General features: G+C 35.6%; 1 protein-coding gene across 4 annotated transcripts in view; it reads left to right on the top strand.

Moving 5' to 3' along the window:
- The window catches only part of UVRAG (UV radiation resistance associated), a 397,709-nt gene that overhangs the window by 136,080 nt on the left and 237,732 nt on the right, over nucleotides 1-23,897 (top strand). For all 4 annotated transcript variants that reach the window (XM_031961363.1, XM_031961361.1, XM_031961364.1 and 1 more), the window contains one exon: nucleotides 17,364-17,469. In XM_031961363.1, coding sequence (XP_031817223.1) covers nucleotides 17,364-17,469 — 106 coding nt within the window. The remainder of the gene's footprint in view (nucleotides 1-17,363; nucleotides 17,470-23,897) is intronic.

The raw sequence follows: 23,897 nt of genomic DNA, 5'->3' as shown, positions 1-23,897 counted from the left end.
GCACAAGAGGCATTCTAGGGAAACTGAGTCCAGTTCCTTTGAGAAATAGGCAACAGGTCTGGGATCCCTCAGAGCCTAACCCTTCCTTTCAGTTTTGCAGATCAAGATAAGACTGCAGTTAAGTGGCTCCAAATCTCTTAATTCTGGCTAAAAGTTTATGCTTAAGAAATTTCTCAATCCTGACTAAGGCTGGAGTGGCCCAAACAGAGGAATCTATTTTCTCCTAGATTTCAGAGGGCTTTGAGAGCACAAAAAGACCATCTGGAGGTCTGAGAAGAGAAAATTGGGTCCCCAATTTCACCATTAAATCACGCCCCAATAAGAGAGCAGGATAGGCGGGAATATTAAGAAATGAGTGTTTAAATATCAGGTCACCAAACTGGCAAGGCAGAGGAAAAGTCTCCAAATAATAATTAAGTTTCCAGATAATCCCTATTCCATGGGGGGAGGGGCAAATGACACCAGAGTGCCAGCACAAGAAGGAAGGAGAAGTCCCCATAGTAAAAAGAAATTCAGTGGTCTTACCAGCCACATCTGGGTGTTGGGCTGTCATGGTGGAATGAGGAGGAGCTTGACCAAGCCTCAAACTCCTGCCGGAGGACAGGGCATGGGGGGTGAGGGGAGCGGCAATTTGTTTCCTGTAGGCAGTCCCTCCTCCAGTGCCTCTCCTGATTGCACTCAGGGCAAGGACTAGAGAGTGTCCTCAGCATAATTTCAGGCTCGATGGCCCTGTTCTTGACCCCTATGATTCCTGGAGATGTCAGCAGTTAAAGGTAGGGGCTGTTTTCCATTTCTCGCTTTAACTCCCCAGGTAGAGTTTTAGGTCTGGTACAGCCAGACCACCTTCATTTGTATTTCTTTCCATCATTTCCCTTGAAATTCTTGATTTTTTGTTCTTCCAGATGATTTTTGTTATTTTTTTCTAGCAGCATAAAGCAATTTCTTGGCAGTTTGATTGTCATGGCACTGAATTAAGTAGATTAATTTAGGTAGAATTGTCATTTTTATTATATTAGCTTGGTTAACCATGAGCACTTGATATTCTTCCAATTGTTTAGATGTGTATGGAAAAGTGTTTTGTAATTGTGTTCATATAGTTCCTAGCTTTGTTTTGGCAGGAAGACTCCCAAATATTTTATATTATTGACAGCATTTCTCTTTATAAATCTTGCTACTGGATTTTGTTGGTAAGTGTCCCATTTCTTTTAAATAGAATATACCCACCTAGAATCAACACCAGGCATGGATTTTACTTTACCAAGTCTTCATAATACTTGTGAGTTCAAATTTTTCTCTGTGGTGTTCACTTCTTTTAAAATATAATGGTTCTCTCTGGGAGCAGGTTTCTTGGGGAGGTTTTCAGAGGCAGCCTTAGTTTCAGCTCAGAGTAATAATCACTCCAAATTCAGCCAGCTGATAAAATCCAAACGTTTATTTTCTCCTTCCTTGGGCCTGGGTAGCTTTCTTAGAGGCCTCAGCTTTCCTTGGTTCCAAGAGCTCTCGTTGCTAGTCTTTTGCCTCTAGCTCAACTCTGAATGTCTCCAGCCAGCACCAAGGTGAAAGTTGGAATGAATCTGACTCCACCTCTGAGAGTGGGCTTGTGGGCTTCCTCCCAGAGTGCTCTGCCAGCTTCAGCTTCTCTTCTTCCAGATATCTCCAGCCAGCACCAAAGTGAAAGTTGGAATGAATCTGATTTGCCTCCAAGAGAGGGCTTCTGGCTCTTCCAGAGTGCTTTCTGGCCCTAAGAGCTTCTTGCTTATATATGCTCTCTAAAGGTGTGAACACGAGCATTGTTTCTATCAGTTCCACTTAGTACCTTGTTTCAAGTTCTGGCCCATAACATCTCCTTGTAAGATCAGATCAATCATACTGAACCATGCTAAATTAGATAATTATTGTTTCTATCAATTCTAATGACTTAACAGCTTGTAAGGATTCCAACATTTCTCCTTATATTAGGATCTTTAATTCTTCCTCATTGCTTAAAGTTTGCACCATTATATATAGACATTTGACAAGTGAGTTTTATTCCTGATTTGTTTCTTGAATTGTCCCCCAAAATATTGGTGTGTAAACTGCTAGTCTTCATTATTAACTACTCCAGTGGCCCCTGTTGATGCATGTGTATAGTCAATTTTCTCCCCTCCCCCATCCTTTTTATTTGAAAGCCCACTTATTTAGATTTTTTTTGACACTAAGCAATTACATTATTACTAAACTTTGCTATTTTTTATGAGTGTCTGTGGGTACCATGTGTTATCACTCTTTATTAGGGTGGTAAACTTGAGGACAGGGATTTTTGCCTTATATATGTTGTTTTTCTTTAAGCACTTAGCACTGGGCATAACATATCATAAGCAAGTGAATATTGAATAGGATTGCTGTTCTGCTTACAGAGATTTCCTTCCTCTAAAAGGAGCTGTGGTTTGGTCAGCAACAGAATGGGAATGTGGTGGTTACCCAAACAACATCCTGTGGTTTCATCCTGTCTAATCTTAAATGCTCCAAGTGTTTCCCCATTCAGCATGTCTTTCCTTCTGTGGCTAACCCTGAGATGTCTGCACCCTCAAAGTTAAAACACCCTTGTGTAAATCCTACCTTGAAGGGCCTGCCCATTCTAGCAGACCTTGCCTTAAGGGGGACAGTTTCCTTTTTGTCCTATAGTTGCTTTTTGCTTGCTACTGAGTTTAAAGTACATTTAAAGTAATATCTTAGAGATATTAGATAGTGTGTTGAGCAGACAGGCAGCCTTGTGGAATGCTGAGGAAGAAGAGGCAGGAGAACTTTGTGGTGTGCTGCTTTGTTTTCCAGGGCTCTTAGTGTTGGCATGGGGGTTGCATTCCTCTAAGGACTCTTTTTATTTAGATTTGCGTTCACTTAAAGGAACAGCATTGCCATTCTAAAAGCAATTTTGTGTTTGTGTTTTTTTCTTCAGATAGTTGGCCTCATAGAAACTTTATTGAGCCTGGGAAGACTACTCAGCTCAGAAATAGTATCTCAGAAACAAAGATTATTTAACTTAGTTTGTTAGATAGCAAGTTTTTCATGGAAGAATGTCGATTGCATTGAGTGGTCTTTGACTCCAGTTAACAGTGACAGTCCTCTCTGCTGCTACATCATGAAAAGGGGAACTGTCACGTTGTGTCCTTTAATTCAGTGTTCACTGATTACTGTCCAACAGTTGATTAATGAGGTCCTCTCTAGCCTGAGCCACTCACTATTTCATGAGGGACCCCAGCCACACTAACTTCACTCCAAGCTTGACTCACAGTCTGAATGTTTTCACTTTCTCATTAGCTATCTTGCCCCAGTCTTGTATCTTATCCTTTTCCCTTTCCAGCTCCCCCTTTTGTATTGTTTTCCATTGTTATAATGTAATTTTTTGGAGTTGAGACATTATTTTGTTTGCATAGATTATATCTTCAGTGCTTTGCACAGTGTCTATAAATGTTCTGTGTCATCTTTTTTTCCTACCTTCTTCTGTGTATTTATGTCTGTCTCTGTCTTTGTCTTGTTCTTGCTCTCTGTGTCTCTTTGTCTCTCACTTTGTCCCTCTCCATCTGATGTTTGTTAAGTTCTTACTGGGAAGAAGGCAATAAAAGGTGAAACAATTATGTTCTTCACTAGATGATTGATCTTTTATATATATATATACATATATATATATATATATATATATGTATATATAGCTTTTTATTTACAAGTTATATGCATGGGTAATTTTACAGCATTGACAATTGCCAAACTTTTTGTTCCAGTTTTTCCCTCCTTCTTCCCATCTCCTTCCCCAGATGGCAGGTTGACCAATACATGTTAAATATGTTAAAGTATAAATTAAATACAATATAAGTATACATGTCCAAACAGTTATTTTGCTGTGCAAAAAGAATCAGACTTTGAAATAGTGTACTATTAGCTTGTGAAGGAAATCAAAAAATTCAGGAGGACAAAAATATAGGGATTGAGAATTCTATGTAGTGATTCATAATCAACTCCCAGCATTCTTTCGTTGGGTGTAGCTGGTTCAATTCATTACTGCTGTATTGGAACTGATTTGGTTCATCTCATTGCTGGAGATGGCCACGTCCATCAGAATTGATCATCATATAGAATTGTTGTTGAAGTATATAATGATCTCCTGGTCCTGCTCATTTCACTCAGCATCAGTTCAAGTCAGTCTCTCCAGGCCTTTCTGAAATCTAGATGATTGATCTTTAAGGTCTGTTATATTCTGATTTTATAAAACATCTTAAGAGATATGACTAAAGAAATTGGATTTGTGTAGCTTGGAGATAAGGAGATAATGATATTTGTCTTCAAGTATTTGAAAGAGTGAGTATTATAAAAGAGGCTTTTAAAAAAACTTCAGAAAGTAAAACTAAAACTAAGGAATCAGATTTCAATTAAGTCTAAGAAATAATTGTGATAAGCGGAAATGTCTGACAGTAGAGCAAGATGCTTCATCATTAGTGAGCTTTCACTGGAAATATTTAGGTAGAAATTAGATGACTGTAAAGGTTGTTGTAAAGATGATTTTTCTGTCAGGTGGGAGGTTAAATGAGATGACCTCTAAAGATCCCTTCTTCCACTTTTAAGAACTTGAGATTCTGTAAGCCTTCTATAATAATAAACATTAAATGTTTTAAAAAACACTGTTTCTTTAGCACTTTAACTTAACAAAGTACTTACTTTTGTATACCCCTGGCAATTAAGTGTAACTATTTTCATTTTACAGATGAGGAAGGAGTCTTAGAGAGCTAAAAATTATTTGTTCTTCATGTCTTAGTTAATGAGGAAACATAATTTGGATTAATTAGGAGTGGGCTTGATATCAGCATCCTGTTAGTTCAGCTTCAGTTTGGGAATAAAATGAGGTACTCATATGCATTGAACAATAAAGAAAAAAAGATCTACAATTATTTCTAACATAATAAGTATATGTACTTAACAATGGTGCTTAACTTCTGGAGATTCCCCAGTCTCCATGCAAACAAGTCTTTTCAACAGGTTAGGATTTTTTTTTCCCGTTTCTTTTTACTTTGTTTTAAAAAAATTTAATACTTTTATTTTTCCCCAGTTACATTTAAAACAACTTTTTACATTTGTTTTTAAAACTTTGAGTTCTAGATTCTCCTCCCTTTATCTCCACCCCCAGCCTACATTAAGAAAGCATATGTGAAGTTATGCAAAGCATTTCCATAAAAGTCATGTTGTGTGTGGGGGAAACAGATTCCCCCCTCCCTTAAAAAGGAACACCCTCAAGAATAATAAAATGAGGGTGGGAGAGAGGGAGGGAGGGAGAGAGAGAGGGAGAAGAAGAGGGAGAGGGAAAGGGAGAGGGAGAGAGAGAGAGAGAGAGAATCAGAATGAATGAATGAGAATGTATGCTACAATCTATGAGTTCTTTGGGTATAGAAAGTTCTTTTGTCATAAGTCCTTCAGAGTAGTCATAGATTATTGTACTGCTGTGAATAGCAAAGTCATTCACAACTGATCATCCCAAAACATTGCTATTACTTTGTATGGACTACATTTCACTTTGTTTGAGTTCATGAAGGACTTTCCAGGTTTTTCCAAAAGCCTACTGCTCATCATTTCCCCATAGAACAATAATATTCCATCATAATCATGTAGTCATTCCCCTCAGTTTTCAGTTCTTTGCCCTGAGAAGATAGCCACTATAAATATTTTTGTACATATAGGTTCTTTTCCTTTTGAAAAAAAATTCTCTTTTGGGATTCATGCCTAGTAGTGATATTATTAGATCCCAATGATATGCATGATTTTATAGCTCTTTGGTTATAGTTCATGTCTTTTGATCATTTATCAAATGGAACATGGCTATTATTTTTATAAATTTGACTCAGTTCCCTTTATGTCTGAAAAATGAGGCCTTATCAGAGAAACTTGCTTCAAAATTCTTTTTTTTTTTTACTATTACCATTGCTAATTGTATTTAACCCCTATTATTCTATTCTTTCTAGTTTTATCCTGTTCCTCATTGAAAGTATTTTGCCACTGACTACTTTCCTTCCTAATCTGTCCTCTCTCTCACCCTCCCAAGTCATATTCCCTGCCTACTTTCCTACAAGGTACGATAGATTTCTATATCCATATTAAGTGTGTACGTTATTTCTTCTTTGAGCCAATTCTGATAAGAATAAAGTTCACTCATTCATCCTCCCCTCTCCCTCTTCTCCTCCACTGTAAAAGCTTTTTCTTGTCTCTTTTTATGATAGATACTTTACACCATTCCACTTCTCCATTTCCCTTTTTCCTAGTACATTTCTCTCTTACCCCTTAATTTCATTTTTTTAAAGAGATATTATCTCTTCATATTAAATACATATTCCCTCTGTCTATATATACTGCTTCTAACTGCCATAATAAAGAGAAGATTCTTATAAGTTGTAAGTATCATCCAGGATATAAGTAGATAATATTTATTAAATCCTTTATGATATCCCTTTCCTGATTACCTCCTTATGCTTCTCCTGAGTCCTTATTTAAAAATCATATTTTCTGTTTAGCTCTGGTCTTTTCATCATGAATGCTTGAAAACTCTTATTTCATTTCATCTTTTCCTCTTAAGGATTATACTTAGTTTTGGTGGGTAGGTGATTCTTGATTGTAATCCCAGCTCCATTGATCTCTAGAATATCATATTCCAAGCCCTTTGGTTCTTTAATGTGGAAGCTGTTAAATCTTGTGTTATCCTAACTGTTGCTCCACTATACTCAAATTGTTTCTTTCTGCATGCTTGTAATGTTTTCTCCTTGACCTGGGAGTTCTGGTTGTAATATTCCTGCAACATTTGTCCTGGAATTTGGAGTAGGTTAGGGAAGGCTTTATTCTGCCATCTCCATCTCCTCAGTGTTTTGATATTCTTAAGACCTCCACCAAGTTGGAGTTATATGGGTGAAACTTTTTTTGCCCTTACATGAGAAGGAAGGTTAGGGGCCAATGGAGTTTTGGGATAGCTTTGTCCCACGTTAGGGAAAACTACTCTATTGTAAGGAAACAAGAACCCAAAGGCAGCTGCTTGGCTCAGTGGACAGAGTATTGGGCCTGGAGTTAGGAATAAGTTTCAAATCCAGCCTCAGAAACTCATTAGCTATATGACCCTAGACAAATAATTTAACCCCTATTTGCCTCAATGTCTTCAACGATAAAATGGGAATAATGGAGTTATATGCTTTTTCCATTTCGTTAAATCTGTTTTGTAATGAATTTTCTTTGGATAGTTTCTATGTTTCCTTTTCCTCTTGTAAAGTTCTCATTTCCTTTCCCCATTTTTCTTCTAGCTCTCTTTTGAGATCCTTTTTAATTTTAGAACTTTGTGTGATGGGGACCAATTATATCACCCTTTGGTGCTTCATCTGGAGACAATCTGCTTTTAGTCTCCTCAGTGTTTGAAATCTGTTCTTCTCTTTCATTGTAAAAACTATCTATGGTCAGAGTTCTTTTTGCCTTTTTTTACTCATTTTTTAAAGTTGAGTTCTGTTTTTAGGGCAAGAGAGATTGTCTAAGCTTCCTTTACAAGTGGCAGTGGCTGCGCTGTGCTGGGTGGTTGTGGCCAGGTTCCGTGAGATTCTGGTGTTTCAGGTTTACTCTTTACCTTTTGTGTTTGTGTTGGATGTTTTATAACTTCTCTGCTGATTTGCTGACTTGCAACCAGGGCAGAGTAGCCAACACTGTTGTAGATTCCTCCCCATAGATTCTTTGGCAGCCCAGACCACCCAGGTCTGCACTGCTTGCGCTCTGTCAGTGCTCTGCCTGCTTGTACTTGGCTGCCTCCCTCTGTGCCTGATTGAAACAGACCATTTCTGGAGATCTTTGAAATTATTTTCTGCTGGTAATTTGTTATACTCTGATCTGTTCTATTGATCGAGAACTAATTCAGAGGCTGGATATGCTAGTTAGTCTGAGGGTCCTGGGAAGAGATCAAAAGAAGACATGTGTCCTTTGTACCATATTGGCTCCGCCCCCTGTAAAATGGGGATAATGAGAGTACCTATCTCCCAGGGGATCAAATAAAATACTATTTGCAAAGTGCTTAGCACAGTAGGAAGTGCATAGTAGGAACTTAATAAATTTTCCCTCTCTCTTTCCTTTCCCTCCCTACTCAAACCCAGGGAGTTTCATGTAATTTTATTTTTACTTGAGAACATGATTAAGACAGATTATCTCTTTAAATTTTAATCAAGTTATGCAAGATGATCTCAGAAGTCTTTTGTAGCTAAAACATTCAATGATTCTTTGAATTTTGCAATTAGAATTCTCTTTAAGTATATGGAGGATGCTCATAAGGAAGAAAGATTAAATTTATATTACTTGGCCCCAAAAGGCAAAACTAATGGCAGTGTGTTGTTGCACAAAGGGAAATTTTGTCTAAATATACAGAATTTGATAAAAATAGAATAAGGTATGCTAGTAACTAGGAGGTTTCCTCATTACATGCACAGTCTGGATCTATTTGTCATGGATGCTATAGAAGGTATAGTTTGTATTAGATGGTTTCTTAGATCCTTTCTAATTCTAAAGTATTATAATTCCTTATGAAAAAATTAATTTTATTTTGTGAGCTCACAATTTTAGGATTATAGAGTTATTACTAGAAGGAACTTTTGAGACTATCTAGTTTAGTACCTTCAGTTTATGGGTGAAGAAAATAAGATCTAGGGAACTTAAAATTACTCCAAGTCACACAAGTAGTAAGCATCAGAAATGGGATTTGAATATAAGGCCTCCGACTCCTGAGCAATTCCAAATCATATGGAATCTGCTATCTTAAAGCTATTTTAAATCATGTAATTTGCCATGTTTTGAATTGATTTTAAATATTAATCAGTGAACAAGTATGTCAAGTGCCTACACTTTCCAACCCTTAACTCTGCTTAATGAGTGATGTGGAAGGCGATCAAGGAGGGAGTGAAAAGCAGAAAGTCAAAAGGAGCCTGGAATCTATTGTATAAACAAGAGCATTCATTCATATAAAATATTTATTGAATAAGTTATAGACCATTTTTAACATAATAAGGTAATATTTGCATTTAGAATTACACTCATTTGTGTAAAAAGGTTGAATTAATGTGAAATAATTAGGCAAGATGTAAAGAAAATGGGAGGTGATCTGGGTCTTAAAAATTGGTTGGATGAGGATAATAAGGTTAGGCCATGAAAAGCCTTTACTGGTTCCAGCCTCCTCCCTTCTACTCCCCAGTTGTTAATGTATACCATGTCCTAAGATTATCTTATATCTATTGTGTGTGTGTGTGTGTGTGTGTGTGTGTTTACACATATGCACATTTATACACACACCTATCTTTATATATATATGTGTGTGTGTGTATATATATATATATATATATATATATATATATATAATCAGTGTGTGTGTATATATACACATATACATATCTCTCCTGTTAAAATGGATGCTCTCTTCCCCTTCCTTTCCTTCTTCTCTCTTTCCTTTCCTGTCTCTTCCCTTCCTGTTTCCTTCTCCTTTTCTCTTCTCCCTTTGTGTCTTTCTTCTCCACTCTCCTTTTTTCCTCACCTTTTCCCTTTCTACCTCTCTTCATTCCTCTTTCCCTTCTCTCTCCCTCTTTTTCCTTTTCCTCTGACCTATGTAATGTACTATAAATGATCACTGAAGAAATATCTTGAAACAAATGGACATCTGAGTCACAAATCTATTTCAAATGTTAATGATGTTTTGGTGAAAAAGTTCAAGGACTTTTGAATTGAAAGTAAGTTTAGGCTACTTAGCTTCTATAAGTATCTTATATTTACATATTCAATAGGCTTTATAAGATTCATTTAATATATAATGCATATATTTTAAATCAAGCTTACTAAAATGCACATGGACATTATTATGAGGAAATCTGGGAATAATTTAATCTGCTGTTAAGCCAAATGTGGTTCACTTGAAACTTCATTTTCCTGAAGTGAGCTGTTACTTGAGATGCAATTTAGAAATGCCAGCAGTTGACTGTTATACTGTAACTGTTTTGCTTTTCCAGTGTTGTTTGTTTTTAAGACATTTCTTGGTTTAACTTGTCACAATGAGTGTCATATGTCTCTGTTCCAACTTCAGCCTGTCCAATAAGTTTCTCACTCACACTGTTACTATTTACTTTTCCATTAGAGTATGGGTAATTTTGTGACTGTCGGTGGTATCCTGTCTCATTCAACCCTGCTAATACAGCAAGGGCTGAACATTTTATCTTGCTCTGTGCAAGATCTAAACCAATAATGGGGAAGCTGCTATTATAGTTCTAGTCTTTTGGGACAAAATCATATTCTGTCCATAAACAAGTATTTATTGACTGCCTCCCATGTACTAATCATGGGAATCATAGAATTTAAAACTGGAAGGGATTTGAGACTCTATCATTCCTTATTTTACAGAGGAAGCAACTAAGACCCAGGGGAGGTTAATGAGTCTCCCAAGGTTGAACAACTCAGACAGGGGGAAACTGAAATTCAATTCTAAATCTTCTGATACTTTGGCCATCATTCTTTCTCAATCCCAGATGATGTTAAACATGGTTCGTGTTCTCTCTCTCCCTCTCTCTCTCTCTCTCTCTCTCTCTCTCTCTCTCTCTCTCTCTCTATATATATATATATATATATATATATATATAACATGTGCCAACATAAATGATACTCAGAATAACAAGGTGAGAGGAGTACTATTCCCTTGTTTAGACAGTATTTGTGGAGAATTTAAAGAGTGAATATTGCATTCTTTGTGGTAATTAATTCAGATAATTCTCAATTGTATGAAGGTTTTATTTCCAGAGCAAATTCTTAATGGTTTGGAATCATTGCCACTCACTTTAAATACACTTTGTGTCTCTAATTCCTGTGGTACCACACATCCCTGTAGAAATGAAGAGTGATAATATAATGATGATAAAGACAACTGGAAGTTCTTAATTTGTTTCATTCTGTGTAACCACTTAATTATTTGTATTTTAAATCTAAAATACGGATAGTGTGAACTTAGAGATGTAATATTTCTGTTTGATAAGTGAGAATCTCAGTTCATATATAAAATATTTTACTGAAATAGGATAATTTCTTAAAATGGAAACTTATTTTCTTAAAATTGTTTTGAAACTAAAGAATATATTAAGAAAATACAATGTTACCTTACTGTATGATGTAGTAATTGTTTAAAGTGTACCTGTTTTTTTATAGTCGTTTCAGTTTTATTAAAATTTATCTGGAATAAAATTTTAGGAATCTCTGTCATACGTAAAACCTATGTTTAACTTTATGAATCAGTTGTTTCATGTGAGATTTTTCAAAATTAAAATGAACAAAAAAGCATTCTTTAGTCAATTGTGAGCAAAGATAGATTGACAAATCTGGTCATAATGAACATGTAAAGTAAATGAATTTTTGGCAGTCTGACAAATTTGCAGAAATTTAAGGCTTGAAAACACTGTAGCAGAGCAGGCATATAGGTATAACTTTTACCCTCTTTTAAAAAATGCATCATTGTAATTAAAATATTAATCCATTATTTCATTTTTTCTACTGTAATTTTTATTTTATTGATATGCTGATATATATATATATAGTAGTCAGTATAAGAGCACATTCATTGCATTTCTTTTTTGGTTATTATTGCTTTACTTTCATTATTTCTAAAAATATTTTTATCATATAGAGAAGGGGGAGTGTTAAAAATAATTTGATTTGCATGTCAAGTACGATAATCATTATATGAGAGAGTACAAAGTTGATAAACCAAAGTTAGGGAAATTTCACCGAGAGGGAAGACTAAGGAAACCACAATATCCTTTGCCTCTTCCTTTTTTACTTTCAAGTATTGTCAAATAATAATAACTCTTCAGACACTGATGGTAACCCAGAAATCTGAACCCAGGAGCCTTGAGATTAGCAGTCACTCCAAACCACCAGTTTAGCTTTCATTCCAACCCTTATTGGATCCTCCAACCCAACCATCATTGAGGGGAGACATCATTGTGGAGAAGGGGCTCAGGTTCTGCAAGATCCCTGGAAGTGGCAGTCTTCCTAAGATCACATCTACTGTCTAGCCCTATTCTCTCATCCATCATTTAAAGAAACAATTCCTATGGAAGAGGGACCTTTCATTTTGACCACATGTCAACCATCTATTGGATACAAAGCAGGCAAGCTAATAGACCCTAATAGAGGGAAACAGGAGGCAGCATGTACCAGGCAAGTCAGACCACCAACACCTCCTTGACCACTGTCCCTTCTCACATCTCAATAGAGAGAGCCCAGAATCCTGAGTCCAAGGAATTAGTATTGCTTCCAGCCCAGTATTCTCTGAAGGCCCAGTGTGGAGAAACAACTTGGCAAGCATTCCCCCAGGTGCTGTAGCCTCAGATACTAAAGAGCCATAAACAAAGTTCTTGCTGTCAGTGTCCTTGGCATTGTCAGGACATGAGAAATTGATATGATTTTATCCGTGGAAATGACATTAAAGAAGGGACAATACATCTCCATGGCAGTTGCACACTAAAGATTTTGAGACCTTCCCATCTCCCTTGCAGTGGAAACCTATATATGTTATTTCCTTGAAAGCAGGGACTGTCTTACTTTTCTGTTTTATCATAGAGGTGTTCATAGGGCATTGACCCTAGACTATCCTAGCTTACCCTCCTTTTAGCTCATTTTATTTTGCTGATGGCCTTTCAAAATTGTGCTGTCAAATATTTTCCTTGTAGTTTTACCCAGGTAGTAGACAGTGGCAGCATTATCTGTTTTGAACGCTGTTTTTAATGCATTCCAAAAATAAATTCAATTATTTTGAGCACCATATTATATTGTTGATTCTTATTTCATAAAAATCCAGGTCTTTTTCAGTCTGTAGTGTCCCTTTATCCGAAATAACATTTCTTTGACCATAATATAGACCATGCAGTGTTATTTCCTCTCATATCACTAATGAAAGCATTTTTTTTTAAAATTTAGAGTTAGCATTGTGGTGACTCTTCAGTTACCTAAGGGACTAGGTAATGTTCTTCTCATTCCTTATGGAGTCATTTCCCAGGCTTGCAAAATCAAGGAACATTCTTGCAACCAGGCAGTCAGTTATAGAGATAGGGTGACTACTTCCCTTCCCTGAGGTGGAATCAAGATGGTTTGTGTTATTTTTAAAAGCCCCAGAACTCCAAAACTTTATTCTCCTGCTAAGTTACAAAGGGAACGTTATTGCACTGTCTTGATGTAGCAAGGGCTCTGAAATTTTATTTGGATAACATTGAAGATTGGAGGAAATGTGACTCTGTCTGTGTGTTTTAAGCCCCTAAGGTAAGATCAGAAATCGTCTGGGGCAGTAAGAGCCAAATAGTTGAAGTCATACATTAATTATGGTCATGAATCATTTTTATTTTCAAAGTCTTAACCGTTTGACAAGGTTGTTTGCATAGTACCAGTGAATTTTAGACAGCATTTTCTTCCTTCCCCTTTACTTTTTAAAGCTGTAGACTATTTTTTTTCCCTATCAACAGATATTCCAATTAGGAATGCCTTGAAGTCTTACTAATTACTATGAATTTTACCTATGATGATTTTTGTTGTTGTAGATTAGTATTCCTTAATTTATTTTTGTTTGTTTATTTATTTAACCACTTATTTAGAAACAGTTCCTTTTTTATTAAGTCTTAAAGTTTTCCATTTATTAAACATATTTTTCCTGCCCCCATCACCTTCCCCCAGCTATGAAAAAAATAAAAAATGAAACTCTTGTAATAAATAATAGTTAATTAAAACATTCCCATATTAATATGTCCAAAAACTTGTGTCTCATTCTTGATATCATTATATCACTCTTCTGTTAGGAGGTTGGTAGCATTCTTTGTCATCATCTTCTGGAGTCATAATCATTGTGTTGATTAGAATTCTTAAATCTTTTTAAATGATTTGTTTTTATAATGTTGATATAGTATAAATTGTTCTCCTAATTCTTCTCAATTCACTGCACATCAGTCCATACAAGTCTTATCAGAATTTTCTGACATCTCTGACACCAGACCTTAATTTCTTACATGATAATGACATCCCATTATATTCTTTTACTATAATTTGTTTGGGCACTTCCAAATTGACACACACATCCTCCCCTCTTAGTTTACAATTCTTTGCCATCACAAAAAGAAGATATTAATCTTTTAGTGATATGACTTATATAGCTTAGAAAAGTTAAAATTATGATTATTTTGAAATCATTATACTCTTTCATTTTACAAGCACCTAGTTTTTGGTACTGAATGTTAAAATATTAACCATCATTTGCTTTTGTATGACAAAGCACTTTTGATTTACAAAGCATTTTCCTCACAAGATTCCTTGGGAGTAGATGTTTCAGTCAGCAAGTCAGCAAGCTTTTTTAAAATTAAATGCCCATTATATGCCAGATCATGTGCCAAATGAAGGAATACAAAAGATGCAAACCCCTCCTCCCCCCCAAAAAAAAAATCAGCCCTAATCTCTGGGATTTTAAGTGTTATTATCCTCATCTGACAATTGAAGAGACTGAGGCCCAATAAGGTTAAGCGATTTAGTCATAGTCAAAGAGTTAGTAAATATCATAGGTATGATTTGAATTCAGGTCAGTTCATTTCTACTTCCAATCAAGAAACTTCTAATTTTGTAGATGTGATACAAAATATACTTACATGCATACATATATAAAATACCAATTATATATAATATGACTAAGAAGAATACAAATGCTGTGGTATCATGCGAAGGAAATGATCACTTCTAAGTGGTGCTGCCAGGGAAGAATTTTGAAAGAAATTGTGGCATTTGAATTCAGTCTTGAAAGCTTGATAGTCAGAAAGTAAAGAAGCCATCCTGTATACAGAGATCACATGATGGTAAAATGTGGGCTCTGTTCTGGGATTGTAGAAAAGTTCCTCCCAGTCACTGGTCTACAGTAAATTTTTACTGGGCCATAGGATTTGAAATGCCACAAATCCTTACATTTGGAAACAAAAATTTTAAAAATCTGACTTTCTTCTTCTTATGCCCTATTCCTCTCACTGGTGAGTTCTTGCTCCCCTGAGAAGTCCAAAGTAATGGTAAGACTGCAAAGAATATGATGATTTATAGAGAATTTAGAAATCTTTCCATTCATCAAAATCGTTTGGATGAGAAATGCTTACAAAGTATACATGTGGGGGGAATTGTATGAGAGAAAGCTGAGAAGCCAGTTACCTTTTCTTTGTTTTTTGGACTGGGTAACTCTATAGTCGTGGGATCTACATGGATCTAGGTATCATTGTGTCATTACAGTTAGGAAACTGAATTCTGTTCTTTTAAATACTCCAACATTAAGAGACAGCATAGTTGTTGCAGGATTTGAAAACAAAACAAACAAAAAAAACACACCATAAATAGGAGTTTAGAGAGTAGAGTAATACTTCTTTAGTGTGATTCCTTGGGAATCCTGAGAAAACTGTTGAACATTTGTCCATTAGGAAAATAAAGATTATGAGCAATAATGAGCTAAGAAATTATCTGTGTCCATTAAGCAGTTTCTGAAAATTTAAAGTTCTGTGGAAATATGTATACATGGGTCTATAATCTTATTATTGGGAGAGGAATCAATTCTATCTGTTGTAAAAAGATAACATTTCTCACAGCAATAGCATTTAGTCGGTAGAAATGATTACTTTTGTGATGTGTAAGTATATGAAGTATATGAAATAGAGAAGGCTTAAAAATCAGAGTTCTAGTTTCATTTACCTTTAGGGGTCTGTGGGTCTGGCAGCTATTCTGGATCTTATTCCCATGTATCCACATTGTTACCTCTTGGTGCCTTGTCCTCTCTATTTGATCTTTTCTTTCTTACCTTCATCCCCTTTTTAGTCAGAGCCTTAGCTGTGTGATCCAGGCCTTTAGGCTGGGAGCATAGAGTATATGTTATGTAATAGTCACATTGTTAGCTATTGACTTTAGATTAGTCACTTCTCCTTTCTGTGCTTCAATGAGCTCATTAATGAAGCGAGAAGCTTAGATTAATGGATTTCTAGCACCTCTTCCAACGTTAAAATTTTTTGAATTTGTAATTTTATATTAGTGTCACTTTTTAATAAATATCACTCATATATATCATATTTTGGTCGTATGAGTTTTATGTGAAAAAAAGGTTATTGTTCATCTCCAAAAATAAGACAGAATAAATGGACAAAAATGAGACTATCAAATAGAAATAATATGGAAATTTTAGCTCAATGTATGGAAGAGCTACCTAACAATAATAAAATTAAAGAATCTCGGGTTTGAAGTGAATATTATCAAAAGACATTTAGTACAGTCCTGCTCTGTACTTAAATCGGAATTTTTTTTTTAAACAATTTAACCTCTTCTGTCTTTCCTTCCCAAAAGTCATATCTAGGTAGTTTAAATTTGTTTTAAATATAGAGTGGGATACGCTGAGTATTACATAAGTTGTCTCTTCTAGAAGTCTTCAAACAAGGGTTTGATGATCTCTTGTTGGTACTGTCATTGAAAAAGTTCCCTTGTGACAGATAGGAGTTGTATTAGATAACTTCTAAAGTCCTTTTTAGTTCTGTTATTTTAAAATTCATTCCCTATGATTTTATTTCTGGCATTGAGAATGAACTATATATGTTAAGCTCTCTGGACAGCTTTTTTTTCTCTCATAATTCTTATAATGCTTGGAATACATTGAAATATTCTGAATAGCTGAAGACTGAAGAAATTGATCGTTTTGTTTTCTTGAATTAATAGACATACTATTCTGACACATTTATAATTTTTAGTATATGAAGGGGAATAATACAGACATTATTGATGTCAGTGTCAGATAACTCAAGTTGGAGATCTGAGTCTTGGTAATGATGTTCATCTAGGGTAAATGTTAGCTTCATATTGTCTCAGCAATTTTATCTATAAAATGGAAATAAAAATACTTGTTTCACCTTTTTGACAGACTTGTTATGAAAAAGTATTTTTAAAAGTTCTGTATTATTGTCTTTGTTCCGACTTTGATATATTTCATTAGTTAATGGGATAAGTGATCATATTCACATAAAATGCTGGCCCAAGCCTGGAAGAGGCAAATTGAAGGCATCCGGAGCCCTGGGTTGCAGCCTTAAACATCTTACATTTCCCATTTGGGCCAGTAACTCCTATTCTCTGAGCCTTATTTTTCCCCATCTCTAAAATAGGAATAATAATCTTTGAACCAGCTCCTTCATAGCAGATTGTAATGAGAAAAGTTCGCTGTAAACTTGAAAGGATAGGAGAACCACGAGTTCTCCTCTCCTTTTCTTTGCTGGGTCAAGAAATTGGGTTTCATTTGCTGTAACTTTTATTTGCAGGCTTCACAGAGCTCAGTGTGCAATTAAACAGACTCAGGTGACTGTTCAGAAAATCGGAAAGGAGATTGAAGAAAAACTACGACTTACATCCACAAGTAATGAGTTGGTAGGTTTGGATATTTTTCTTCTTCAAGCCTAATTCATGGCAGTTCGAGCACATTGTTTGGAATGGGATGGGCCAGAACTTTCCACCTTAGACTTAAGTCGGCTTTTAAAGGTTCAAGGTAAATTGTTTCTTCTGCTAACAACTTAACAAGCTCATGTTGCTGAAGGAAACTTTAGAGTACATCAGAATTACCCAAGAGATGATTAACAGCCAATCTCATTTATTTATTTTTAAATGTGAATTATAATCATAAATTGTATAGTGAGTGAAAATAGCTGCCAGGAGAAAAATACTGAACTCTTCCATAAGCAATTGACTTTAAAAATTGCTTGGACATAGTATAGTAGATAGTTTAGACCTTCTTGTTTCTTAGACAAAGAGAATGTTTATTCCTTTTCAGAAAAATAGAAACTTCAATGAAATCAAACAGGGTTAAGATCAAGTGTTGCTTTAGGCTTCTCCTGTGTATATCATTGTCTTTCCCTTTCATGGTATGATGGAAGGTACAGGTAGTATGAATTTAGAAGACCTGGGTTTGAATTTTGGTTCTTCTTGTTACCAGTTTGATTTTAGACAGATCTTTTAATCTCCCCTAGGGCTGTTTCCTCCTCTGAAAAATAAGAAACCGTTTTAAATATAATAGCAAAATTTTATTCAAACATGTAAAAAACATTCTTAGCTTGAAGACCCAAACAAATCCAAGGCACTGGAATTGATAGTTCTTTTTAGTTCTAGAAGCTATCACTAAATTATCTCTAAGGTTCTTATTAGCTTTGGGTTCCAAATTTTATACAACAATGGACTTGCAGTTAGAAGATTTGGGCTTTGAACTACTGCAAAGAACATTGGTCTGAGATTTAAGAACAGAAGGACAATAGGATATTTGAGGCACGGGATACAGAGAATTGCTTCCTTTTAATCCTCCCTACCCTTCACATGTTACTTAATGTGAATTGACTTCTCTGGGTCTCCATTTCCTTATCTTTGAAATGAAAAGTTTGGACTAACCATATAGTAGAATGAGAAGTCCATTAGATTTAAAGAGTTATACTTCATTCTTGGCACTACCTTACATGGCATTTGTCAAGTTACCAAAGATAGGTCCTAGTACATTTAGACAACAAGATTGGGTATTAGCTTGTTATGGTAATACTTATATCCTTGTTCCAGGTTTCTGTGATTAAGGTAGATGCTGTGCATGTGACTTGAATCACTTGTACCAAGTGGCCTAGTCACTGTAAGGCCCAGTAGTATTCATATCAATTTACTCTTCATCTTAAGGCTGACATACTCCTCTTGGGATAGAGACTGTGTTTTGTGGTAAATGATCTGAACTAATAGATGGTATGGTTTGGGTGAACGATATACATGAAGCATCTTCTTTAAAAAATAGAAAAGAAATCAATCATTACAGAAATCCTAGTAACTCTTTGAAATTAGATTAAGTATGGTAATACCAAGATCGTGAATTGATCTAATTGATATATAAATGATTACTTGAAGATCTATTGAATATAGCACCAAACATCTATGAAAAGAAGACTGAATTCTCAAACCAGGAGAACTTTAAGAGTATATCCAATACACATCATCTGCAAAATTATCTCTATAAATAGAAGTTAAAAGTTTATAATCCATTTGCTTGTAATTTGTCCATTGGCCTATGTCAATATTTCTCATTCACTTGTATTACCTGGTCCATTTTACCCAAGCTTTTGACTACTACCTTTCTCTTAAGGAACCATCTATTTATTTCACATTCCTACCTGTTTTCTAGCATGGAGTATAAAAACCCCTAGATTTTTCCGCAACTCTCATTCTTTTTTGACTTTTTAAAATTTTTTTTAAATATTAAAAGAAAATTAATTATGAACCTGAAAAATATCATTGTGAACATTTCCATATATATATATATATATATATATATATATATATATATATATATATAAAACAGAGAAAGAGGAAATATATGGAATTGATTTTCTTATATGTAGCATATTGAGTGGTAGTTCTAGCACTGTCCTACTTGTCTTTTAAGTTCCTTTCTGAATTTCCTATTTATTTTAAAAATAGACATTTTTCCTCCTCCTTTTCCTCTCCCTTCCTCTGTCCCTCCCCCAACCAATGTTAATATGAAAGGAGCTGGCTGGATCAGTTAAGTTCTGCCAGGAGTAACCTTGATAATATTGAGCTTCTAGCCTCTCAATCCCTTGGTGAAGCTAAGGCAACAGGCTAAAAATTCATATTAATGCTTATAAATTATAACTTGCTCCTTCCCTCCTTGGAAGACAACTGTACAAGTCATTAGGTAGCCTAGGGTTTACCTTTCAGGGAAGACAGCCCAAATCCTTAATCCCTGTGGTTATTTATTGGAAACTGGTAGAGGATCAGGGATGAACATCATATTCACAATAGGTAGAGCCATTTTGGAACAAGCAACAGAGATGTTTGAAGTGTTCAAATAAACTCAAAAATGCCCAGGTGGTAAGAGTTGAAGTTGTTGGAAGGAGTGGCAAGTTTCTTCCCACAGGTAGACAAAAGACTTTATATTTACAATAAACATGCTTAAAATGGTACTGAAGGAGGGAGCGTGTATTCTTAAATATATAATTCCCACTTAACAATGGAGGCATTCTCTATCCCACTGCTTTGTGTGCTTACATTCTTGAATAACCTACTCAAGGATTAAAAAAAAAAAAAGCAAAACCTCAGAAGGCAGCAACAAAATATGTCCTTACGTTGGGTACTCAGAGACTACTAGTGTTGTCTACTCACTGAGAGAAGAGGAGATGAAGGAAACTACATTGATCAGATTATATTAAATAGTATTATAATAGTATGTAGGAGAATTTGATATCATTGTAGAAATATTGTAAGAATATTTCCAGGTCAAAGTGAATTTCTTTTGACTCTCCTAGAGAATGGAGATGAAGAAAAAGAAAAGGTATTAGTCATATGTCTTGAACAAATCGGGGGGGAGGGGGAGGTTCCAATTATTTTTCCTACTCAAGCCAGGACTTTCCCCACAAACCTTCCACTGCCAATTAACGTCTCATCTTTTAGCTGAACATAGGAACAATGGAAAGTGTTCTGTACTTGGATTGTGGGACTTGAGTCATGATCCTGGCTCTGTCACTCACTACCTTTGTGCCTGTTGGATAAGCTGCTTTCTACCTCCATAACTCAGTTTCCTCATCTGTAAAATAAGGGAATTGGACCATATGACCTTGGAGACCTCATTTGACTTTAAATCTTTGTTCCCATAATCCCAAGATTCATCTCTCAGGTGGTAGTTTGTTCCACCTGCTTCTTTGGGATTTCTCTTTCTATCCATTTTACTTGATATATATATACATGTATAAATATATACATGGATAATTTTTAACATTTATCTTTACATAATCTTGTGTTCTAAATTTTTTCCCTTCCTTCCCCCTACTCCCTCCCCTAGACAGTAGGTAATCCAATATATGTTAAACATGTGTAATTCTTTTATATATATTTCTAAAAATATCATGCTACACAAGAAAAATCAGATCAAAAAAGGAAAAAATGAGAAAGAAAATAAAATGCAAGCAAACAACAGCAAAAGAAGTAAAAATGTTATGTTGTGATTCACCCTCAGTTCCCACAGTCCTGTCTCTAGGTACAGATTACTCTCTCCATCACAAAATCATTGGAAAATGGCCTCATTCTTCTCATCATTGAGAAAAGCCATGTCCATCAGAATTAATCTTCGTAGAGTCTTGTTTTTTGCCAAGTACAATGTTCTCCCGGTTCTGCTCACTTCACTTATCATCCGTTCATGTAAGTCTCTCTAGGCCTCTCTGAAATCATCCTGGTGATTGTTTCTTACAGAACAATGATATTCCATAACATTCATATTCCATAACTTATTCAGCCATTCTCCAAATGATGGGCATCCACTCACTTTCCAATTTCTTGCCACTACAAAAAGGGCTGCCACAAACATTTTTGCACATGTGGGTCCCTTTCCCTCCTTTAAGATCTCTTTTAGGTTATAAGCCCAGTAGAAACACTGCTGGGTATGCACAGTTTGATATCCCTTTGGGCATAGAGGAATTTGTTTTTAGAGGGCAGATCTACCCAATTCCCACCTGAACTCAGTAGAAGAGGGATATAACTCTCTTATCCTGATTTCACAGAGTAACAGGGATTCCTCAGTTAACTCCCTCAACTTTTCACTCTGATCAACTTTGAATCTTCCTGACCCTCAATTCCAAGAATTAGTAGGATGGTCTGAACCTGTTCAAGCTAAAGGAAAAAATAAGAAATGGACTAGGACACAATCCTCTTCATCCCAGTTCCATTGCTTGTCCTCTAACTCATACCTAATAGCTCCTATTTTTTCAAGAAACAAGATTAGATTAGGGTTTGGATCCTCAAGCCAAATGAACTGCATCCTCACCCCAATATCATTTCAAAGAAGTAAGTGCCAATATCCTCACTGTATTAAAGCAAAACAAACCTCTTTTTGTTAACATTTGAGTGACTCATAAGTGCCTCGTTTATCCCAACACTGAACCAGAGCTAATTCAGTGCTAGATATTAGTGCTACTCAGGAGATGTTCTTGGGCTGTACATTGGCCTTGAGTTACTGATATATGTGACTTGGTCCTCACCACAGATTCTAAGACTTGTGTAGAATATGCTTTTATAGGCAGGCTTTCATAGGTCCTACTTTTAGTGATTTTTCCCTAAAAGACTCTCTATGATAAGATGTTTAAAGTGTTTCATTGAACTTAGAGCTGGGGATCTAGGACACTTGTCATCATTGAGTTTATCAGATCCATTTTACTGAGGTCGTATAATTTATAACAGAACTGGACAAGATGACTTTGGTGTTACAAATTCTGGCTGTTACATCTATGTGACATGTTAGGTAAACCCTTTAACCTCTTTGGGCCTTGGATTAAGTGAGATTAGGAGACATTTAAGATACCTTGATGAAGAAATAAATGAAAAAAGTATTTATAATGGAATTACTATAAGTAAAGCCTCATACTGAATAGTGGGAATACGCACTAAACAAGTGCTGGTTCTCAAGGAGCTCATATTCTAATGGGGATGATGACACCCCCCCCCCCATTAGAAAGGGGTGGGGCATGTATAAAAACTTAACAGCTTTTTTTGTAATGGCAAAGAATTGGAAATTGTGAGGATGTCTACCAATTAGGGAATGGCTAAACAAATTATGGTATATGAATGTTGTGTAATATTATTTTTCTGTAAAAATGATGAGCAGACAGATTTCAGAAAAGCCTAGAAAGACTTACAGGAAGTGATGCTGAGTGAAATGAGCAGAACTAGGAGAACATTTATAATAACTGTATCATTGTGCAGCAATCACTTATGATAGACTAACTCTTCTTAGGAATACAGTGATTCAAGATAATTCTTGTAGAGAACAGGAACTCTGGAGAAGTATACTTGAAATAAGGTGTTAACTCAGTGGAATTGATGAGATAATGATTCTCTAGTTCACATATCTACTTAGTGCTTAGTATGGTGATGTAATGGTTCTCTAGTTCACACATAATCAATATGCTGTCATGATGTAATTACAATAAGGTATATAAGGACTAAGAAGGAATGAAAGAAAGACATTCTATTTTTGACCAGCCTCCTGCCTCCTGCACTAAGATCAAGACTGGTCCCAAGGTCCTCCAGAAAGCTAGCCCAGACATTACATTTTGTTGGAAACTTGGAAGGAGATCACTGGACTCTTAATATATTAGAGTGCATGTTTCCTTGGCTATCTAAGGAAGAAAAATTAGATCCAGATATGTGGGAACTAGTAGGAGAGCAACTAATTGGGCATTATGAAGCTAAGGATGATGATTCAATTCCTGAAGAAACATTCCTTATGTATAATATAATACAATTGGCTTTAAAGAATCCACAAATTCTTACAAAGCAGCTGAAAAGCATGGAGAATTGGACAAGAACAGCGCTGAGGAACTTAAGAGGTGTGGTGCTTCTCACTTTCATAGCTCAGTTACACCCGAGCAGGCGCCATTAGGACATTCCCCATCTCTTGACCTTCCTCCCACAATTTCACCTTCATGGGTGGAGGGAGGAAGAGGAGGGGGAAGGGCAGTGACACCATCAGCACCACTCATGAAGGAGCTTTGTCCGTCCCCTATGACACAACAACAAAAGGCACTAATTAAAGCTAAAAATGAAGGACAAGTTACATCTGATTTAAAAATAGAAGCATACCCTGTAATTGAAGAGTTTGACTCTTCAGGTCAAGAAAAAAGAAAATAAACTCTGTTTAATCTAGAAATTATCAAAGACCTGAAAAAGGCTTGCACTCTTTATGGGTCTACATCATCTTATGTTAAGATGATATTAGAGCATTTGACTTTTGAAATTTTAGCACCTAATGATTGAAAATTTATAGC

Source organism: Sarcophilus harrisii, chromosome 3 (assembly GCF_902635505.1).
Source record: "Sarcophilus harrisii chromosome 3, mSarHar1.11, whole genome shotgun sequence".
NCBI classification, from domain to species: Eukaryota; Metazoa; Chordata; class Mammalia; order Dasyuromorphia; family Dasyuridae; genus Sarcophilus; species Sarcophilus harrisii.
Note: the sequence above shows the minus strand (reverse complement) of the source record. Positions and strands in the feature narration are given on the sequence as shown.